General features: G+C 58.9%; 1 protein-coding gene across 1 annotated transcript; it reads left to right on the top strand.

Moving 5' to 3' along the window:
• Window positions 1–1,951: 1,951 nt before the first annotated feature.
• LOC138732426 (host cell factor 1-like) lies at window positions 1,952–9,665 on the top strand. The gene is made up of 11 exons (XM_069879039.1): window positions 1,952–1,996; window positions 2,086–2,736; window positions 3,316–3,566; window positions 3,729–4,028; window positions 4,253–4,492; window positions 4,931–5,170; window positions 5,609–5,761; window positions 6,594–6,833; window positions 7,272–7,424; window positions 8,545–9,251; window positions 9,592–9,665. Exons 1-11 carry the CDS (start codon window positions 1,952–1,954, stop codon window positions 9,663–9,665), a joined length of 3,054 nt encoding a protein of 1,017 aa, XP_069735140.1.
• Window positions 9,666–22,316: the final 12,651 nt, after the last annotated feature.

The following is a 22,316-nucleotide window of genomic DNA, read 5'->3' as shown; positions in this document are numbered from 1 at the left end:
ATGTCGGTAGCCCCATCATTAAATCTGCTAATTAACACATTTGGAGGCCCTTCGAGTGGCTACTTGGCCTTGAATATCAGTAGCCACATAATTAACGTGGCTAATTAACACGTTCCTGTGCTATTTGAGTGGCTACTTGGTCCTCTGTGTCAGTAGCCACATCATTAAAGCAGCTAATTAACACATTTGGAGGCCATTCAAGTGGCTACTTGGCCCTGGATGTCGGTAGCCCCATCATTAAATCTGCTAATTAACACATTTGGAGGCCCTTCGAGTGGCTACTTGGCCTTGAATATCAGTAGCCACATAATTAACGTGGCTAATTAACACGTTCCTGTGCTATTTGAGTGGCTACTTGGTCCCCAGTGTCAGTAGCCACGTTGTTCAAGGGGCTAATTCACCTGCTCTCCTGCCATTAGAGTGGCTACTTAGCCCTGGACGTCAGTAGCCGCGTGGTTCCCGGGGCTAATTACCCTGTTCCCCGTGCTTCTCAGCCTAACGAGCGTCTCCTTTGTTACGGTGCAGGGGTGACGACGCTGGGGACGGTGACGGGCACCGTGTCCAACAGCCTGGCCGGGGCGGGTGGCCACGGGGCCTCGGCCTCGCTAGCCACCCCCATCACGACGCTGGGGGCCATCGCCACCCTCTCCAGCCAGGTCCTCAGCCCCTACCCCACCACCGTCTCGGCCGCCGCCACCACCGCCTTGGCCACCGCCACCATCGCTGTCCAGGTGGGCTACCGGGGGGGCTACTGCGGCTACTGAGGGGGCTACTGCGGCTACAGGGCCGGGAGGGGGTGCGGCGGGGCCGGGGCTACCAGCGAGAGCTTGGGGGCTACCTGTAGGATCACGTGGCTACCGATGTGGGAGGCCAGCAGGGGGTTGGGGGCCACCAGTGGGACCTTGAGGGCCACCAGTAGGACCTTGTGGGCTACCAGTGGGACATTATAGGCCACCAGTAGGACCTTGAGGACCACCAACAGGACCTTGAGGGCCACCAGTGGGACATTATAGGCCACCAGTGGGACCTTGAGGGCCACCAGTGGGACCTTGAGGGCCACAAGTAGGACCTTGAGGGCCACCAGTGGGACCTTATAGGCAACCAGTGGGACCTTAAGGGCCACCAATAGGACCTTGAGGACCACCAATAGGACCTTGAGGGCCACAAGTAGGACCTTGAGGGCCACCAGTGGGACCTTATAGGACACCAGTGGGACCTTGTGGGCCACAAATAGGAGCTTAAGGGCCACTAGTTGGGCTCCAGGGGCCACCAGATGGGAGGATCCATAGATTAGAGGGAGGTTGTGGTCGTGGACCACTGATGGGACCTTGAGGGCCACCACTGGGACCTTAAGGGCCACTAATAGGACCTTGAGAGCCACCAGTGGGACGTTGTGGGCCACCAGTGGGACCTTGAGGGCCACCAATAGGACTTCATGGCCCACCAATAGGACCTGAGGGCCACAAATAAGACCTTGAGGGCCACCAGGGGGACCTTATAGGCCACAGATAGGACCTTATAGGCCACCAATAGGAGGTCGTGGGCCACCAGTGCGACCTTGAGGGCCACCAGTAGGACCTTGTGGGCCACCAATAGGACCTTATAGGGCACAAGTAGGACTTTGAAGGCCACCAGTGGGACCTTGAGGGCCACCAGTAGGACCTCGTGGGCCACCAATAGGACCTTATAGGACACAAGTGGGACCTTGAGGGCCACCAGTGGGACCATGAGGGCCACCAGTAGGACCTCGTGGGCCACCAATAGGACCTTATAGGACACAAGTGGGACCTTGAGGGCCACCAGTGGGACCATGAGGGCCACCAGTGGGAGCTCGTGGGCCACCAGAGGGACCTTGAGGGCCACCAATAGGACCTTGTGGGCTACCTGGTTGACCTTGAGGGCCACCAGTGGGACCTTGAGGGCCCCCAGTAGCACCTCGAGGCCCCCTACCATGGGCCGTGCGGCAGGGCCCGGTGGCCACCTGTGGGCTGGCGCGGTGGCCGCCCCGCGCGGTCGGTGGCCGCGGGGCCCTGCCTGTGGCTTGGGGCGGCCCTGGGCTACCTCTGACTGCGGGTTGGCCCCCAGCCGGTGGCGGCGCCGGCGCGGGTGACGCTGATCACGACGCCGAGCGGGGTGGGGGCGCCGCCCATGCAGGAGCTGCCCGTCTCCATCTTGGCTTCTCCCACCTCGGAGTCGGCGGCCGCCGGGGCCCCCGAGGCGGCCAGCGAGGCGGCCACCGTCACCCTGCTCTGCTCCAACCCGCCCTGCGAGACCCACGAGACGGGGACCACCAACACGGCCACCACCAGCCTGGTGGCCAACGTGGGCGCCGCGCTAGCCCCCCAGCTCCAGCTGCTGGCTGATGGCTCGCCCGGGCCCAGCCCCGGGAGCCGCGGGGGCTCCGGGCAACCTGGAGAGCTCCACGAGGCCGCCGCGGCCGCTGCCATGGCCACTGCCAGGTTCTGCTCCGGCTCGTCGGGTGAGGCCCAGGCCACCGTGGCTACTGGCGCGGCCAGCATGGCCACCGGCAGGTTCTGCTCCAACCCTCCATGCGAGACGCACGAGACGGGGACGACCAACACGGCCACCACCACGGTGGCCACCGGCTCGAACTTGTCCCCCAGCTCTTCGTGTGAGAGCCAGGAGATGGCGGCTACCAATGTGGCCACCGTGGCTACCAGCAGGTTCTGCTCTAACCCCCCCCGCGAGACCCACGAGACGGGGACGACCAACACGGTGACGACCTCCATGGGCTCCAGAACCTTCTCCAGGTCTTCAAGTCAGAGCCAAGAGACCATGGCTACCAGCACGGCCACTGTGGCTACCAGCAGGTTCTGCTCCAACCCCCCTTGTGAGACCCACGAGACGGGGACGACCAACACGGCCACCACCACGTCTGCCATGGGCTCCAGAACCTTCTCTGGGTCTTCATCTGAGGCCCAGGGGACTGTGGCTACCAGCACGGCCACCGTGGCTACCATCAGGTTCTGTTCCAACCCCCCCTGCGAGACCCACGAGATGGGGACGACCAACACGGCCACCACCACGTCCGCCATGGGCTCCAGAACCTTCTCAAGCTCTTCGAGCCAGAGCCAAGAGACCGGGGCTACCAACATGGCCACTGTGGCTACCGCCAGGTTCTGCTCCAGCTCTTCGTGTGAGGCCCAGGAGTTGGGGGCAACCGACACGGCCACCGTGGCCACCGGCAGGTTCTGTTCCAACCCCCCCTGCGAGACCCACGAGACGGGGACAACCAACACGGTGACGACCTCCATGGGCTCCAGAACCTTCTCCGGGTCTTCATCTGAGGCCCAGGGCACCGTGGCTACCAGCACGGCCACCGTGGCTACCAGCAGGTTCTGCTCCAACCCCCTCTGTGAGATCCACGAGACAGGAACAACCAACACGGTGACGACCTCCATGGGCTCCAGAACCTTCTCTGGGTCTTCATCTGAGGCCCAGGGGACTGTGGCTACCAGCACGGCAACCGTGGCTACCATCGGGTTCTGTTCCAACCCCCCCTGCGAGACCCACGAGATGGGGACGACCAACACGGCCACCACCACGTCCGCCATGGGCTCCAGAACCTTCTCAAGCTCTTCGAGCCAGAGCCAAGAGACCGGGGCTACCAACATGGCCACTGTGGCTACCGCCAGGTTCTGCTCCAGCTCTTCGTGTGAGGCCCAGGAGTTCGGGGCAACCGACACGGCCACCGTGGCCACCGGCAGGTTCTGTTCCAACCCCCCCTGCGAGACGCACGAGACGGGGACGACCAACACGGCCACCACCACGGTGGCCACCGGCTCGAACTTGTCCCCCAGCTCTTCGTGTGAGAGCCAGGAGATGGCGGCTACCAATGTGGCCACCGTGGCTACCAGCAGGTTCTGCTCTAACCCCCCTTGTGAGACCCACGAGACAGGAACAACCAACACGGTGACGACCTCCATGGGCTCCAGAACCTTCTCTGGGTCTTCATCTGAGGCCCAGGGGACTGTGGCTACCAGCACGGCCACCGTGGCTACCATCGGGTTCTGTTCCAAACCCCCTGCGAGACCCACGAGATGGGGACGACCAACACGGCCACCACCACGTCCGCCATGGGCTCCAGAACCTTCTCAAGCTCTTCGAGCCAGAGCCAAGAGACCGGGGCTACCAACATGGCCACTGTGGCTACCGCCAGGTTCTGCTCCAGCTCTTCGTGTGAGGCCCAGGAGTTCGGGGCAACCGACACGGCCACCGTGGCCACCGGCAGGTTCTGTTCCAACCCCCCCTGCGAGACGCACGAGACGGGGACGACCAACACGGCCACCACCACGGTGGCCACCGGCTCGAACTTGTCCCCCAGCTCTTCTTGTGAGAGCCAGGAGATGGCGGCTACCAATGTGGCCACCGTGGCTACCAGCAGGTTCTGCTCTAACCCCCCCCGCGAGACCCACGAGACGGGGACGACCAACACGGTGACGACCTCCATGGGCTCCAGAACCTTCTCCAGGTCTTCAAGTCAGAGCCAAGAGACCATGGCTACCAGCACGGCCACTGTGGCTACCAGCAGGTTCTGCTCCAACCCCCCTTGTGAGACCCACGAGACGGGGACGACCAACACGGCCACCACCACGTCTGCCATGGGCTCCAGAACCTTCTCTGGGTCTTCATCTGAGGCCCAGGGGACTGTGGCTACCAGCACGGCCACCGTGGCTACCATCGGGTTCTGTTCCAACCCCCCCTGCGAGACCCACGAGATGGGGACGACCAACACGGCCACCACCACGTCCGCCATGGGCTCCAGAACCTTCTCAAGCTCTTCGAGCCAGAGCCAAGAGACCGGGGCTACCAACATGGCCACTGTGGCTACCGCCAGGTTCTGCTCCAGCTCTTCGTGTGAGGCCCAGGAGTTGGGGGCAACCGACACGGCCACCGTGGCCACCGGCAGGTTCTGTTCCAACCCCCCCTGCGAGACGCACGAGACGGGGACGACCAACACGGCCACCACCACGGTGGCCACCGGCTCGAACTTGTCCCCCAGCTCTTCTTGTGAGAGCCAGGAGATGGCGGCTACCAATGTGGCCACCGTGGCTACCAGCAGGTTCTGCTCTAACCCCCCCCGCGAGACCCACGAGACGGGGACGACCAACACGGTGACGACCTCCATGGGCTCCAGAACCTTCTCCAGGTCTTCAAGTCAGAGCCAAGAGACCATGGCTACCAGCACGGCCACTGTGGCTACCAGCAGGTTCTGCTCCAACCCCCCTTGTGAGACCCACGAGACGGGGACGACCAACACGGCCACCACCACGTCTGCCATGGGCTCCAGAACCTTCTCTGGGTCTTCATCTGAGGCCCAGGGGACTGTGGCTACCAGCACGGCCACCGTGGCTACCATCGGGTTCTGTTCCAACCCCCCCTGCGAGACCCACGAGATGGGGACGACCAACACGGCCACCACCACGTCCGCCATGGGCTCCAGAACCTTCTCAAGCTCTTCGAGCCAGAGCCAAGAGACCGGGGCTACCAACATGGCCACTGTGGCTACCGCCAGGTTCTGCTCCAGCTCTTCGTGTGAGGCCCAGGAGTTGGGGGCAACCGACACGGCCACCGTGGCCACCGGCAGGTTCTGTTCCAACCCCCCCTGCGAGACGCACGAGACGGGGACGACCAACACGGCCACCACCACGGTGGCCACCGGCTCGAACTTGTCCCCCAGCTCTTCGTGTGAGAGCCAGGAGATGGCGGCTACCAATGTGGCCACCGTGGCTACCAGCAGGTTCTGCTCTAACCCCCCCCTGCGAGACCCACGAGACGGGGACGACCAACACGGTGACGACCTCCATGGGCTCCAGAACCTTCTCCAGGTCTTCAAGTCAGAGCCAAGAGACCATGGCTACCAGCACGGCCACTGTGGCTACCAGCAGGTTCTGCTCCAACCCCCCTTGTGAGACCCACGAGACGGGGACGACCAACACGGCCACCACCACGTCTGCCATGGGCTCCAGAACCTTCTCTGGGTCTTCATCTGAGGCCCAGGGGACTGTGGCTACCAGCACGGCCACCGTGGCTACCATCAGGTTCTGTTCCAACCCCCCCTGCGAGACCCACGAGATGGGGACGACCAACACGGCCACCACCACGTCCGCCATGGGCTCCAGAACCTTCTCAAGCTCTTCGAGCCAGAGCCAAGAAACCGGGGCTACCAACACGGCCACTGTGGCTACCGCCAGGTTCTGCTCCAACCCCCCTTGTGAGACCCACGAGACGGGGACGACCAACACGGCCACCACCACGTCTGCCATGGGCTCCAGAACCTTCTCTGGGTCTTCATCTGAGGCCCAGGGGACTGTGGCTACCAGCACGGCCACCGTGGCTACCATCGGGTTCTGTTCCAACCCCCCCTGCGAGACCCACGAGATGGGGACGACCAACACGGCCACCACCACGTCCGCCATGGGCTCCAGAACCTTCTCAAGCTCTTCGAGCCAGAGCCAAGAGACCGGGGCTACCAACATGGCCACTGTGGCTACCGCCAGGTTCTGCTCCAGCTCTTCGTGTGAGGCCCAGGAGTTGGGGGCAACCGACACGGCCACCGTGGCCACCGGCAGGTTCTGTTCCAACCCCCCCTGCGAGACGCACGAGACGGGGACGACCAACACGGCCACCACCACGGTGGCCACCGGCTCGAACTTGTCCCCCAGCTCTTCTTGTGAGAGCCAGGAGATGGCGGCTACCAATGTGGCCACCGTGGCTACCAGCAGGTTCTGCTCTAACCCCCCCCGCGAGACCCACGAGACGGGGACGACCAACACGGTGACGACCTCCATGGGCTCCAGAACCTTCTCCAGGTCTTCAAGTCAGAGCCAAGAGACCATGGCTACCAGCACGGCCACTGTGGCTACCAGCAGGTTCTGCTCCAACCCCCCTTGTGAGACCCACGAGACGGGGACGACCAACACGGCCACCACCACGTCTGCCATGGGCTCCAGAACCTTCTCTGGGTCTTCATCTGAGGCCCAGGGGACTGTGGCTACCAGCACGGCCACCGTGGCTACCATCGGGTTCTGTTCCAACCCCCCCTGCGAGACCCACGAGATGGGGACGACCAACACGGCCACCACCACGTCCGCCATGGGCTCCAGAACCTTCTCAAGCTCTTCGAGCCAGAGCCAAGAGACCGGGGCTACCAACATGGCCACTGTGGCTACCGCCAGGTTCTGCTCCAGCTCTTCGTGTGAGGCCCAGGAGTTGGGGGCAACCGACACGGCCACCGTGGCCACCGGCAGGTTCTGTTCCAACCCCCCCTGCGAGACGCACGAGACGGGGACGACCAACACGGCCACCACCACGGTGGCCACCGGCTCGAACTTGTCCCCCAGCTCTTCGTGTGAGAGCCAGGAGATGGCGGCTACCAATGTGGCCACCGTGGCCACCAGCAGGTTCTGCTCTAAACCCCCCCTGCGAGACCCACGAGACGGGGACGACCAACACGGTGACGACCTCCATGGGCTCCAGAACCTTCTCCAGGTCTTCAAGTCAGAGCCAAGAGACCATGGCTACCAGCACGGCCACTGTGGCTACCAGCAGGTTCTGCTCCAACCCCCCTTGTGAGACCCACGAGACGGGGACGACCAACACGGCCACCACCACGTCTGCCATGGGCTCCAGAACCTTCTCTGGGTCTTCATCTGAGGCCCAGGGGACTGTGGCTACCAGCACGGCCACCGTGGCTACCATCAGGTTCTGTTCCAACCCCCCCTGCGAGACCCACGAGATGGGGACGACCAACACGGCCACCACCACGTCCGCCATGGGCTCCAGAACCTTCTCAAGCTCTTCGAGCCAGAGCCAAGAGACCGGGGCTACCAACATGGCCACTGTGGCTACCGCCAGGTTCTGCTCCAGCTCTTCGTGTGAGGCCCAGGAGTTGGGGGCAACCGACACGGCCACCGTGGCCACCGGCAGGTTCTGTTCCAACCCCCCCTGCGAGACCCACGAGACGGGGACAACCAACACGGTGACGACCTCCATGGGCTCCAGAACCTTCTCCGGGTCTTCATCTGAGGCCCAGGGCACCGTGGCTACCAGCACGGCCACCGTGGCTACCAGCAGGTTCTGCTCCAACCCCCTCCGTGAGACCCACGAGACAGGAACAACCAACACGGTGACGACCTCCATGGGCTCCAGAACCTTCTCTGGGTCTTCATCTGAGGCCCAGGGGACTGTGGCTACCAGCACGGCCACCGTGGCTACCATCGGGTTCTGTTCCAACCCCCCCTGCGAGACCCACGAGATGGGGACGACCAACACGGCCACCACCACGTCCGCCATGGGCTCCAGAACCTTCTCAAGCTCTTCGAGCCAGAGCCAAGAGACCGGGGCTACCAACATGGCCACTGTGGCTACCGCCAGGTTCTGCTCCAGCTCTTCGTGTGAGGCCCAGGAGTTGGGGGCAACCGACACGGCCACCGTGGCCACTGGCAGGTTCTGTTCCAACCCCCCCTGCGAGACCCACGAGACGGGGACAACCAACACGGTGACGACCTCCATGGGCTCCAGAACCTTCTTCGGGTCTTTATCTGAGGCCCAGGGCACCGTGGCTACCAGCACGGCCACCGTGGCTACCAGCAGGTTCTGCTCCAACCCCCCCTGCGAGACCCACGAGACGGGGATGACCAACACGGCCACCACCACCGTGGCCACCGGCTCCCGAGCCTGCGAGCCCCCCGAGACGGGGACGACCAGCACCGGCAGCACCGTGGTGGCCACTAGCTCCAGCTCCAGGCCGGCCGAGCCGGTGGCCACCAACAGTGCCGCGGCGGCCACCAGGCCGTGTTCCAACCCTCCCTGTGAGACCCACGAGACGGGGACCACCAACACGGCCACCACCACCGTGGCCACCGGCTCCCGAACCTGCGAGCCCCAGGAGGCCGGCGTGGCCACCACGGCCACCGCCACGCTAGCCGCGGGCTCCCGGCCGGCCGAGACGGTGGCCACCCCCGCCTTGATGGCCACCGTCGCCTCGGTGGCCGCCGACGCTGCCTCGGTGGCTGCCGGGGGGGCCGTGGCTACCGTCTCCGCCCCGGTGGCCACCGGGCCGTGTTCCTCACAGAGCCAGGAGGCCCCCGTGGCTTTGGGGTCCCCGCTGGGGGGGCCCCCGAGCCCCCGCGACCCCCCCGGCTGCTCCAACCCCCCCTGCGAGACCCACGAGACCGGGACCACCCCCACGGCCACCACGGTCACCGCGGCCATGGGCGCCAACCAGGGTCAGTCGGGGGGGGCCCCTCCTTTTTGGGGGGTCTGGGGGGGCGGTTGGGGGCCCTTTCTAGACCCCCCTTATGGTTTTGGGGTCCCTTTTCTGCCCCCTCCCCATTCTATGAGGGGTTTGGGGTCCCCTTTCTGCCCCCTCCCCATTCTGTGAGGGGTTTGGGGGTCCCTCCCCCATGGGTTGAGGGGTTTTGAGGTCCCTTTCTGTCCCCCCTTATGGTTTTTGGGGGGTTTGGGGTCCCCTTTCTACCCCCTCCCCATTCTCTGAGGGGTTTGGGGGTCCCTCCCCCACGGTTTGAGGGGGTTTGGGATCCCTTTCTGCCCCCCCTTATGGTTTAGGGTGGGCTCAGGGTCCCCTTTCTGCCCCCTCCCCATTCTATGAGGGGTTTGGGGGTCCCTCCCCCATGGGTTGAGGGGTTTTGGGGTCCCTTTCTACCTCCTCTTATGGTTTTGGGGTCCCTTTCTGTCCCCCTTATGGTTTTGGGGACCCCTTCTCCCCCCATTATGGGTTTGGGGGGGGGTTGGGGTCTCCTTTCTGCCCCCTCCCCATTCTATGAGGGGTTTGGGGGTCCCTCCCCCATGGGTTGAGGGGTTTGGGGGTCCCTTTCTACCTCCTCTTATGGTTTTGGGGTCCCTTTCTGTCCCCCCTTATGGTTTTTGGGGGTTTTGGGGTCCCTTTCTAAATCCCCTTATGGTTTTGGGGGGTTTTGGGGTCCCTTTCTGCCCCCCTTATGGTTTTGCGTGGGTTTGGGGTCTCTTTCTGTCCCCCCTTATGGTTTGGGGTGGGTTTGGGGTCCCCTTTCTGCCCCCTTCCCTATTCTATGAGGGATTTGGGGGTCCCTCCCCCATGGTTTGAGGGGTTTTGGGGTCCCTTTCTACCCCCCCTTATGGTTTTGGGGTCCCTTTCTACTCCCCCTTATGGATTTGGGGGGTTTTGGGGTCCCCTTTCTGCCCCCTCCCCATTCTATGAGGGGTTTGGGGGTCCCTCCCCCACGGTTTGAGGGGGTTTGGGGTCCCTTTCTGCCCCCCTTATGGATTGGGGGGGGGTTGGGGTCCCCCCTGTGATTTGGGGTGTTTTGGGTTTTTTGAGGCCCCCCCCCCACCCCCTTTTCCCCCCCAGAGCCGCCCCCGGCCGCAGGAGCCCCCCCCGGGGGGGTGGGAGACGCGGAGCCCCCCCCGAGTCCCGGCCCCAGCGGAGCCCCCCGAGCTCTCACCACGGTCACCCAGGCCACGCCGGCCCCCGCCCCCGCCCTGCCGGTGAGGGGGGGCTGGGGGGCAGGAGGGGGGGTGAATGGGGCTGGGAGGGGGGTGAATGGGGCTGGAGGGGGGTGAATGGGGCAGAAAGGGGGGGTTATGTGGGTGCTATGGGGCAGGCAAGGGGGGCTGGGGGGCAGTTGTGGGTCTCTGGTGGGCAGTTGGGGGGCAGTAGGGGCTCTGTGGGGCACTGAGGGCTCAGGGGGGCAGTTGGGGGGCACTGAGGGCTCTGGGGGGGCAGTTGGGGGGCAGTGGGGGCTCTGGGGGGGCAGTTGGGGGGCAGTAGGGGCTCTGTGGGTCCGTCCCTTGTCTCCACCCGCCGTGTCCCCCCCCAGCCCATCTCGTCGCTGCGGGAGCCCTCCCCGCCGCCGTCGCCGCTGGCGCTGGTGGTTCTGCCGGGGCCGGCGGGGCCCGAGGCGCTGGGGCTGCCCCCCGAGCTCATGGCCGAGGGGCCGGGCGCCGCGGGGCCTGCCCCCGCCCCGGCCCCGGCCCCCCCTCCGGCCGCCGCTGCCGAGGGCCCCCCGGCCCCCGAGAGCCCCGAGGCCCCCGCGGGCCCCGAGGCGGCGGCGCTGACCCCCGAGGAGCTGGCGGTGACGGCGGCGGCCAGCGAGGAGGCCCAGGCCCTCGCCATCCAGACCGTGCTGCAGGCCGCCCAGCACGCCGCGCTCGGGACGGGGGGGGACGGGGGGGGACGGGGGGTCAGTGTGAGGGGAGAGGGGGGGGAGATGTGGAGGAGATGGGGGGTACACGTGGGCTAGTTGTGGGGTGGGATAGGGGGGTCAATATGGGGCACGATGTGGGGTGGAACATCCCTTTATTTTGAGTCTCTCTTGAGAGAATTCAGAGGGTTCCAGATCCCTTTCGGGGGGTTGGGGGAAAGTAGTGGATCCCTTTAGGGGATTAGGGGGGATCCCGGGTCCCATTTGTGGGTTTGGTGGGTCCTGGGTCCCATTTGGGGGATTTACGGGGGTCCTGTGTCCCTTTTGGGCAGTTTTGGTGGGTCCTGGGTCCCATTTGGAGACTTCTGGGGGTTTTGGATCCTTTTTCAGGGTTTGTGAGGGTCTTGAATCCCTTTTGGGGGGCTGTGGGTTTCTTTTGGGGGGATTCAGAGGGTCCCAGATCGCTTTGGGAGTTTGGGGAAGGGGTGTCTTGGATCCCTTTTGTGGGGGTTTTGGGGGGTCCTGGGTTCCATTTGGGGGGATTTAGGGTGGTTTCTGTGTCCCTTTTGGGGGGTTTGGTGGGTCCTGGGTCCCTTTTGGAGGGTTGAGAGGGTCCTAGGTCCTTTCAGGAGTTTTAGGGGGTGGTCCTGGGTGTCTTTTAGGGGGTCTTGGGGGGGATCTTGGGTCCCATTTTGAGGTTGAGGCTCCTGGGACCCATTTGCAGGGATTGGGGAGGTTCTGGGTAAATTTGGGTGGGGGTTGGGGGAGCCTTGGGTCCTTTTGGGAGACTCCTGGGTCCCTTTTGGGGGACTCCTGGTTCCCTTTTGGAGGCTTGGAGTTTCATGGATCCCTTTTGAGGGGAATGTTTTGGGTCCCATTAGGTGTTTTAGGAGGGGTTCTCCTTCTGTTTGGGGGGGTGGGTGGGTTGTGGGGTCTTGGGTCCTTTTGAGGAGGTCCTGAATCCAGTGCGGGGTGGGGGGGAGTGGGGTGTGTCCTGGATCCCTTTTGGGAGTTTGGGGAGAATCCTGGATCCCTTTAGGGGGGATTAGGCATGCCCTGGATCCAATTTGGGAGTTTGTGGGGGTCCTGAGTCCCGTTTTGGGGGTTTTGATGGTTCCTGAGTCCAATCTGGGGGGTTGAGGGGGTCCTGGATCCCTTTTGGGGGTTGGGGGGGGTCCTGGGTCCCTCTTCACCACCCTCCATGCTGCTCCTGGGGTTGGGGCGGGCAGAGGAATTGGGAGCCATGGAGCCATTTCAGACTGGGAGAAAGTGGGAGGAGAATGGCTTTAATATTTGGTCCTTGTTGCTCCCAATCCAAAGCTTTCTGAACTGTCAATAAAGTAAATCGAACTTCAGCAAGTCCACACCTCTGTGCCAGTGACAGTCATTGGTCTCTGAACCTCCTTTGCTTTCTCTTGACCCCTGAGCCGTTCTGGTTCGTTTTCTCCCTCTGTCCCGTTGGTTCGGGGCTTGGAGGGAGCAGCTGCGGGGGGTCCGGCTGCTGGCCAAGGTTAACCCACCACAGGACACATCAGGGCTGCCGTGTCCAGTACGGGGCTCCCCGCACAAGGAAGACCCTGCCCAGCCTGGAGAGAGTCCTGCTGAGGCCAGAAGGATGGCTGGGGCTGGAGCACATCGTGGACAAGGAGAGGCTTGGGAGATGGGTTCTGAGAAACCTTTCAGGGTACAACACTGAGCAAGGACCCAGGGCAGCTGGGGGATCCCAATGCAAGGACTTTCTCGGTGTTTGATGAGACAAAGCCATGAGCCCCTGATGGGTTTGGAGCTGTGTGAGAAAGGGCTTGGCTGAGAGACCTGCAGTGGCAAGAGCTGGGGACTGGTGCATAAGAAATTTCAGTAGGAAAAGGGTTCTCTTTTTATTGATAATGGTTGTAGAGTTGGCTATCAGGCCTGCAGCAAGGCAAGGGGTGAGGAGGGGAGTGTGCAAGTGGAGAGAGAACAGCGCCGGGGGATCAAGCGCTTGTGCCCGGCAGTGCTGCCGTGCTGGGATTCTTTTCCCCTCCACCCACGACCACAGGAACTGTCCCTGCAAGTCCAGAAATGTCTCACAGGAAATATATCAGGAAACAGAAGTCGTTGAACATCCCTTTATTTTGTTTAAGCACTCAGAGAGCACAGCTCCTCATTTACACAGACAATGAGCAAGAAAAGAGAAGAAAACAGTGAATTAAAAACAGGATGACAAGATTATAAAGGGGGGATGAAAGGGGGTTTGGGGGGTGCTAGAGGGGTTTTGAGGGGGAATAAAGGGGCTTTGGGGGGAACAAAGGGAGTTTGGGGGACATAAAAGGGGGTTTGGGGGATAATAGAGGGTTTGGGTGGATAAAGGGGGTTAAAGGGGTTTTGGGGTGATATAAGGGAGTTTAGGGGGAATAAAGGCATTTGGGGAGAGAAAAGGGGGTTTGGGGTCAAAAGAGAGGATTTGGGGGAAATAAAAGGGGAATAAAGAAGGATAAAGGGGACTGGGGGTATAAAAGTGGGTTTTGGGGGGATAAAAGGGGGTTTGGGGAGCGATAAAGGGAGTTTAAGGGGCACATGGGGAGTGCCGATCCTTGTCCAGTTTTCCTTTCAGCTACATGGACAAATCCCATCCCTGCAGGATGAAAAGAAAACGGGAGATCAACAGCAAGAACACAGACAAACAGAGAAGCCAGCAAAGAAGCTGGTCCAGCTGAGAGAGGCCACAGCAGAGGCAGCCGCGCACTCAGGACAGCATTACCCTAACCCAGCTCTGCTCACTCCCTCCCAAAAATAAACATTGCTGCACTGGTACTCTCAGCCCCTGTGCTCTGGAGAGGAAAACGGACCCGTGATTAGAGAGCTGCACCACGGCTGTGCTGAAACTCTGGCTGCAGTGGAGGGGGTTCAGTCTTGGAGCCCAAGCTGAGGGCAGAGACTTTGTGGGGTGGGAGAGGAGGCAAGGGGGCTTGCTCAGAGGGAGGGTCTGTGTTGGATGCAGTCGTGTAGGGGTTTCTGTATTTGCCCTTCCACAACATCTCTCTTCTATGTTTCCTCACATTCTCCGATCTTATCCCTTCTGCCCGGGGATTTTCCTCACTGGAGATGTTTCCCTGGCCCATCTCTTCTCCCTGTCAATGCTCACAGACCTCATCTGACCCTCTCTGCATCCCCCTGGCCCTACACAAACCTGCCTGTTTGGCGGGTGAAGCTGGGCACAGGGTCTTGTTTATAAGCAGGAAAGGATGGGGCAGAATGAGCCTGATGGGTCCAGCAGAGGTGATGCTGGTGCTCTCCATGGGCAGAGAAGCAGCTGGAGACACTTTAAGAGGCTCCAATCAGACCTACTGGCCACTCAAGGATAGAGCTCAGGAGGCTCAGTGATTTCTTCAAGCATGAGAGCCTCTTGTTTCTTTTCTCCCCGGAAATTCCCCAGGTGCAGGGAACTGACTCGGGAGAGTTCCTTATCTTTATCCTAATCCCTGCCCTGATTATTGCCTTGAAATGTCCTCTTAGAAGTGTCCTGGGGTGATTTGGAGCTGTGAGAAGCCCTGACTCGCACAGCATCCTCTTGAGAGCACAAAGACCCTCTTTTCCAAGGAGCTGCTTCTTCCCTCCACAAGTTCTCCCTGTCCCAACATGAGGAGCTCCCTGGGCAGACCGAGCACTGACCCTGGTTTTTCTTTCCCCTGGAGAAACTGCGAGAGCCCTCCTGACGGAGCCCACAGGCTGTGGCTGTGCTGGCTTTGGGAGACTTTGGGAGACCGCTCTCGCAGAGCTGGCAGCAGAAGCATGGTGGAGGCACGGGGCGCTGTGTTCCCCCTCAGCCTCGTTATTTTCCTCCTTTTGGTAGTTCTGGAAGCCCATGGTATGTCCAGGCGCCCCATCCTAAGGGACACTCAGGAAAAATCCATTCCCCATCACACACCCCAAGGAACAGCAGCGACTTCCGGGCCAAGGCGGAGCGGGGGCGGCCGGGGGCGGGGCGGCAGAGACCCCGCCTCTTACGAGGACGTCACTGGAGGCAGCGCGAAACAGCGACCCCTTTGGCGAGAACCGGGAAGAGACGCGGCTGACAGGTCCACCCCCCTCCGGCCGCCAGGTCTACCCAGTTCTATAAGCGGATACTGGGTAGACCTGGCGGCCGGTGAAGGAAAGACCTGGCGCCGGGTGAAGGGTAGACCTGGCGGCCGGTGAGGGATAGACACGGCGGCCGGTGAGGGGGATTGACCTGGTGGCCGGTGCGGGGTTAGACCTGGTGGCCGTCCCTGGAGCCGGTGACATCTAACGGCTATCACTGTCTGCCACCGGAGCGGAGCCAGCGCACCCACTGCTGGGGCCACAACTCCCATTTGTAGGGCCACAACATTGATTCTAGGGATAAGGATCCCTTCAACCCAAACAATCCTATAATTCTGAAATGGATGGGAATACAAACTTTAAACTAAGACCTATTTTTCTGAATCCATCTCCAAAAGCATTCTCGAGATCTACAGTCTTAGAGAGTCGGGGTTGTTCAGCCTGGAGAAGAGGAGGTTCTGGGGAGACCTCAGAGCAGCTTCAAGCCAGAGGCTCCAGAAAACCTGGGGAGGGTTTCTTGATCGGGGAGTGCACGGACAGGACAACGGAGAATGGTTTTAAGCATAAAGAGAAGCGGTTGTGATGAGACCTTAGGGAGGGTGGGGTGGCCCTGGGCCAGGTGTCTCAGAGAAGTCGTGCTTGCCCCATCCCTGATGGTGTTCGAGGCCAGGTTGGATGGGACTGAGCAACCTGATCCAGTGGTATGTGTCTCTGCCCATAGCAGGCAGGTGGAACTGGATGGGCTTTCAGGTCCCTTGAACCCAAACCATTCCACGATTCTGTGATTCTATGATCCTACCAAAGGGAAGGGTGTTGCCCAGAAGCAGAAAAGCAGCCCCACACAAACCCTGCTTGCTGCATTCCCCTGACGGAGACACTCGCTTCTCCTTGCCCTTCTGCCACCATCCCTGTGCACAAACGCTGCAGGGGGAGGCCTGGTCTGAAGAGCTTAGAGAATATTTGCAGAGTTACCGCAGCATTCCTCTCACTGGGCTGGTTTCTTTGTCCGGCTGAGAGAGCTTCTCCCTCTGCTTTGCCTGGATGGGAACCGCTCTGGAGCTGGTGAGCGGACTGGATGTTCACCAGAACAGCCTCTGCCTCTGAGCAGTCTGGGACACCTTTCCTACCCAGGGTCTCAGCTGGCTTCTTGCATGACCCAAGGCAATGACTTTTCTTTTCCTTTACACATTTCCAGTCCACAGAAGAAACTCACAAGAGTCCCCTCCCAGTCTGGGACTGTTGGCAGAAGCAGCCGGAGGCAAGACACACACACTCAATACGAGTTTAGATCTTGCTCGTTTAATGCAGCTAGATGACTCCTTTTATACATGTGTTACAGTCCCGTGGAAGGTGCCCTTTGGTCTGTGTCCACTCTTCAGGCACTAATTGGCTAACTAGTCCACTCCTCGCGTGCTAATTGGCTAGCAGTTGCTGAGCGTGCTCTGTTCCTGTTCCTGTGCTGCTTACTACATGACCCACTCCGCCTTGCTACAAGCCAACTGCCTCTAAATGTCAAAGGTTATTCCGAGATGAAGGCGCTGCCACAATATCAAGCCTTAAAGGGTCAGCGTCCTCATGCCCTTCCCTTCTTAACCAATCCTCTACATGGGATCGCTGAGTCCTCCAAGGAGAAGAGCCCTGCCCGTCCTCAGCAAGGGCACATGGATTCAGAACCGTGAGTCTCCCCGAAAAGGACCAGTCTCCTAAGGACCCTCAAGAAGAAAAGCCCTTTCCGTTCCCCTGGCAAACCAAGCTGACGGACCAGGCTGCTGAGGAACAGCCCAGATGCCCGACGGCCTCTTCAGTTCAGCCAGAGCCAAGGAGAAGGAGCAGGAGGAGAAAACAGGACGGGCTCTGTTAGGTCCATTGCAAAAGTCCTACAAGATTTTCTAAATGCCAATGGGATCGACTTGTGATGAAATGACACTGCAGTCCTTTTCCACGACTGCTTTTATATGAAGTGTGTGTTGTCTCAGGCGACGGCTGAGACTGCTTGGAAAGAGGTGTTTGTTTGTAGGAAAAATAAAGCATCATAGAATGTCCTGAGTGTGAAGGGACCTTCTCCTGATATCCACCCTAAACCTCCCCTGGAGCCTCTTCCTGCCATTCCCTCAGGTCCTGTCCTTGGTCACTAGAGAGAAGAGCTCAGCACCTGCTCCTCCTCCTGCCTTGTGAGGGAACGGCAGACTGCGTCTGAGGTCTCCCCTTAGTCTCCTCTTCTGCAGGCTGGACAGACCCAGTGATGTCAGCCACTCCTCAAACGCCTTCCCCTCTAATACCTTCCACAGCTCTCCGGCTTCCTCTGGACTCTCCCCAGTACTTTTCAATCCTTTTCATACTGTGGTGCCCAAAACTGCACTCAGGACTCTAGGTGCGGCTGCAGAAACCCTTTCCCATCCTACTCTGTCTCCTGGATCTCCTCCATCTCCCTAATGGTGAGGGGAGGCTGGGGAGTCTTTTGTCTCCTGTGCTGGCACATTGCTCTCGGGGGCTGCAGAGTACAATCCCACCAGTCAGTTTCCTTCTCAGAGTCCCTGATACTGCTCAGCTTGGACACCTCCTCCCAAAGCTCTGTCACCAGGCTGAGCTGTTCCCCTCTTCTGCCCAGTCACAGGGAAGCTGCTGGAATCCTCTACCATCCAGCATTGTCTGCGTTAGACGTTTTGATCGGTTCCCATGTGCCGTACGTGCATTACTTTGTTGATGTTTAAAGAAATCATAGAATCATAGAATTGCTAGGTTTGGAAAGACCTTTGAGATCATCAACTCCAACGGTACCTGTCCACTACTAAACCATATCCCTGAGCACTTCATCTACCTATCTTTTAAACACCACCAGGGATAGTGACTCCACCACCTCCCCGAGCAGCCTCTGCCAGCGCCCAAGAACCCTTTCGCTGCTGACTAAAGCCACCCCACAGACTGGCCCTTTCCATCTCCAAGGCACAGCCTGGCCCGGCCGCTGAGGCTCAGCCCCAGACACCTACCCGGCCCTTCGGTTCAGCCAAAGCAAAGGAGAAGGAGGAAGAGAAGACAAGGGGTGGGCGAGCAGATCTGCTGAGCACAGACGCTTCCATCTATCACTCTTGGCACTGGTACAGTGGACGTCTCCCTGCCCGCTCCACAGCCCGGTCCCCCTCAGGGACTGATGCCCGTGATCGATGGGGATCACAGCCTCATGTCCCCAGCCCTGTCCAAGGATGCTCGCTTTCTAAACATCCAAAACGAGTCGCAGAGAGTTTGATTTGCCAGAATTCTCGAGTCAAGGGACAAGAGGAAATGGCATCGAGCTGTGCCAGGGGAGGTTTGGGTTGGACACAATAAGGGGGATAGAACGGGATGGGCTTTAAGATCCCTTCAATCCAAACATTGCTATGATTCTGAAATGCATGGGAATACAAACTTTAAACTAAGACATATTTTTCATGGGTGCACTTTGAAGTCCTCCCTTTAGCCACACTGGGAAATAACTCCAAGGAGCTCGGCAAAGCTTGGTGAGCTGAGGAGAACTCCAGGAGGGGAAAGAGCTCGTTAAGTCTTTCTGTAGTTTAATGAGACCCAGCGTGGATTTGCTGATGAGTCCTTGGACCTCACCTACAGAGAGAAGATTGAGCAAACCCCTCAAGAAGTCTAAAGCAGAACTCAGAGTAACTTGAAGTCTTAATTGGTCTCAGTGAGGATTGTTTCGAACAAAGTGACCCTAGGGACAGAGGAATTCAGTTCTAGGAAGTTCTTGGAAGTGTTTGGTCATAGAAGTCTCAGGTCATATACGATTCAGGTCATAAAAGGTTAATAGAATATTTGGGTCATGGAAAAACTGAGTCATAGAAGTGTGACTTTTTGGGGGGTTTGAAGGGTTTGTTCATAGAAGGGTCAGGTCCCAGAGGACTCAGGTGACAGAACAGTCGGGTCCTAGATATGTCTCATCACACACATGCTGCAGAATAGATGATCTGTGTCATAGAATCATAGAATCACCAGGTTGGAAGAGACCCACTGGATCATCGAGTCCAACCATTCCTATCAAACACTAAACCATTCCCCTTAGCAATTTGTCCACCCGTGCCTTAAACACTTCTAGGGAAGGTGACCCAACCACCTCCCTGGGCAGCCTGTTCCAGTGCCCAATGACCCTTTCTGTGAGGAATTTTTTCCTAATGTCCAGCCTAAACCTCCCCTGGGATAGATGATCTGTGTCATAGAAAGCTGCATCATAGAAGAGCTAGAGAATAGTCAGGTCATAGAATAAAAGGTCATAGAAGGGTTGGGTTGTAGAAGGCTTGAGCCAGAATCGCCTGGTCATATGATAGATGGGTCTCAGGAGAGTTGAGTTATAGAGGAGTTGGTCATAAAAGAGTAATACAAGAGTCTGGTTGTAGAAAGTTCCTATATGGGTTGGGTCATGGATTATTCGGGTCATAGTTGAGTCTGGTCAGAGAAGAGCTGGGTCATGCAAAGTCATAGAGGAGTGTTGACGGGAGCATGGAATCAAAACGCAGAGATCAATGTGATCAGCGAGTGTTCACTTTATTGAGCTTAGCTGTTTCTTTATAAACCCTTTTTGGTTACATAACTGGGTGCCCATGAGGGTATCTACAGTGTATTATTGGTTAAAGGTAGCTGTCCATAAGGCTATTACTAACATCTTATTGGTTAAACTACTGCACATGCTAAGAAACAAAGTTATACTAAACTTAACTATGTTGACAGTTCTCTTCAATTGTTTTTCTTTCAGCTGGTGCTTTTTCCCACAGAAGTAGCCACTACCTTCCTCCCAACTGGCCCCTGTTTATCTTTCAGCTCTCTGTTTCAAGGCCTTGTTAGAGTTGTTCAGTATTAAACAATCTCACAGCATCCAGGCCTTGTTCTCTGTAAAATGTTCCAACAGAGGAGTCGGAGAAGAGTTGGGTCATAGAAAGCTTGGGTGACAGAAGGCCCAGATCACAGATAATTCAGGTCATAGAGGACTCAGAAGAGTGGAATGAGAGAAGAGCTGGGTCACAGAAGAGTTCAGTTGCAGTAGGTTTATACCTAGGTGTTGGGTCACAGAACACTCGTGGAAGAGCTGAGTCATAGAAGGGAGAGAGAAGCATCATTTATAGAAGAATATGGTCATAAAAGATTCATAGAAAATTCCGGTCATAGAAGACTCAAATCATAAAAGAGTCATTGAAGGGTGATAGAAGTGTCAGGTCATAAAGGAGTCGTTAGAGAAGTCAGGTCATAGAAGGTCTGGGTCATAGAAGAGGACTCATCTAAGTGTGTGGTCATAGAGGAGTTAGGTAAGAGACGTGTTGAGTCAGAAAAGTGCCAGGTGAGAGAAGGTCATAGAAGGATGGTGAGGCATGATCTGACCAAGGGAAGTCCAGTCCACTTCTCTTTCAGGCATCCAGAAATGGAATCCGAGGGGACAAGGTCTTGGGCACAGCCTTTAGTTCCCTGCTCACCCACTGGCCATTCCTGAAAATGACAGGCCATGTGTGAGTGGTGCCAGTGCTCAGGGAGCGCCCTCGGTTACCGTGACCTCTGGAAGATGATGGAGAGTGCCCTCCCTGTGACATTGTCCTGCTCACTCAGCGCCCTGGGATGTGACCCCTCCTGTCCCAGAGGCTGGGAAGGATTGTGTTTGCTCAAGTGATCCCTGATCTGATCCCCACCCAGCACTAGTCAAGCTCCTCCAGAGTCCTGCCCTGAGTCCCCGAGGCCTGGGAGACTTTGTTGGGGAAGACAAGGACATAGAGGACACAGGGAATCTCAGATCTGTCTCCTCCTGCTCTTACTAAATTCTGCACTACCCACACAGGGTCCTTGTTTTTTCCTTTACTGTTCCCGAAGCAGGGAACACTCATCACGAGGCCCTTGAATGGCCTTTCAAGTTCTGTGACCACATCCCAGCTCTGTCTCGCACAGGAACAGCTCCAGCTCCTCCTGCCTGTGCCCCTGGCTGAGGGCATCGCTGCCCATGGGGCTGAAGCTCTGCAGCTGTGGCACCAGGCAAGGTCATCCCTGCAATAAGGAAATCTGAGACCAAGTGTCCAGGAACCCGTGTGTGCCAAGGCTTTGCTTGGAGCAGAGACCCGTCTGGGACAGAAGAGAGCTGAATGTCTTCCCAGCCCCAGGTCTAAAGACCAGGGAAGAAAAGCCTGAATTCCCGCGATGGAACAGGATGGAGAAATGAGATCATTCCCTGTCACATTCCTGGGGTTCTGTTTAATGATGGGGCAACAAAAGTGATTCTCATGGCCAGCTATTTTTCTAACAGGAGTAATGACAGTGCAGGAGAAGTGTCTCTGCCCAGCTGAGGGAGGGAAGATCAGGGATGGCTTCAGCCTGTTTCTCAGCAGGTTCCCCTGGAGCCCCAGGGACAGCTCGAGGGAGCCCAGAGCGGGCAGAGAAAGCGCTGCCTTGGGCTGCTCCTCTGCTGCTGAGCTGGGCTGGGCTCCTGGGACAGAGCGAGCTCATAACAAGAGGGTAGTTACGAAAAGAGCCAGGTCTGGCCAGGAGCAGCTCCTCTGCCAAGCCCAGCAGGGCTGAGGGCACTGCCTGCAGGCAGCGAGGGGAGAGGAGGGAGCGGAGAGAGGGGAAAGGCAGGGTGGGGTGGGAGGAAAGAGGAGTCTTCATTTGGAGAAAGATCTTCACAGCCCTTCTCTGGGTGCAGGACAATGCAGGTGCGGTTCCTGGAGGAGTCTCCCAAAGCCAGCACAGCCACAGCCTGTGGGCTCCGTCAGGAGGGCTCTCGCAGTTTCTCCAGGGGAAAGAAAAACCAGGGTCAGTGCTCGGTCTGCCCAGGGAGCTCCTCATGTTGGGACAGGGAGAACTTGTGGAGGGAAGAAGCAGCTCCTTGGAAAAGAGGGTCTTTGTGCTCTCAAGAGGATGCTGTGCGAGTCAGGGCTTCTCACAGCTCCAAATCACCCCAGGACACTTCTAAGAGGACATTTCAAGGCAATAATCAGGGCAGGGATTAGGATAAAGATAAGGAACTCTCCCGAGTCAGTTCCCTGCACCTGGGGAATTTCCGGGGAGAAAAGAAACAAGAGGCTCTCATGCTTGAAGAAATCACTGAGCCTCCTGAGCTCTATCCTTGAGTGGCCA

The sequence above is a fragment of the Phaenicophaeus curvirostris genome, chromosome 31, assembly GCF_032191515.1.
Source record: "Phaenicophaeus curvirostris isolate KB17595 chromosome 31, BPBGC_Pcur_1.0, whole genome shotgun sequence".
Lineage (NCBI taxonomy): Eukaryota > Metazoa > Chordata > Aves > Cuculiformes > Cuculidae > Phaenicophaeus > Phaenicophaeus curvirostris.
The sequence above is the reverse complement of the archived record's forward strand: the minus strand, read 5'-3'. Positions and strand labels throughout refer to the sequence as shown.

What these genes read in the sequence shown, in the direction of transcription:
- LOC138732426 (XM_069879039.1), top strand. Translation starts at nt 1,952, where the DNA reads ATGGGCCGTGCGGCAGGGCCCGGTGGCCACCTGTGGGCTGGCGCG. An exon ending in GCCACCTGTGGGCTGGCGCG is followed by an intron (nt 1,997 to 2,085) that starts GTGGCCGCCCCG and finishes GTTGGCCCCCAG; the next exon opens with CCGGTGGCGGCGCCGGCGCG. An exon ending in GGCTCCAGAACCTTCTCCAG is followed by an intron (nt 5,171 to 5,608) that starts GTCTTCAAGTCA and finishes GGCCACCGGCAG; the next exon opens with GTTCTGTTCCAACCCCCCCT.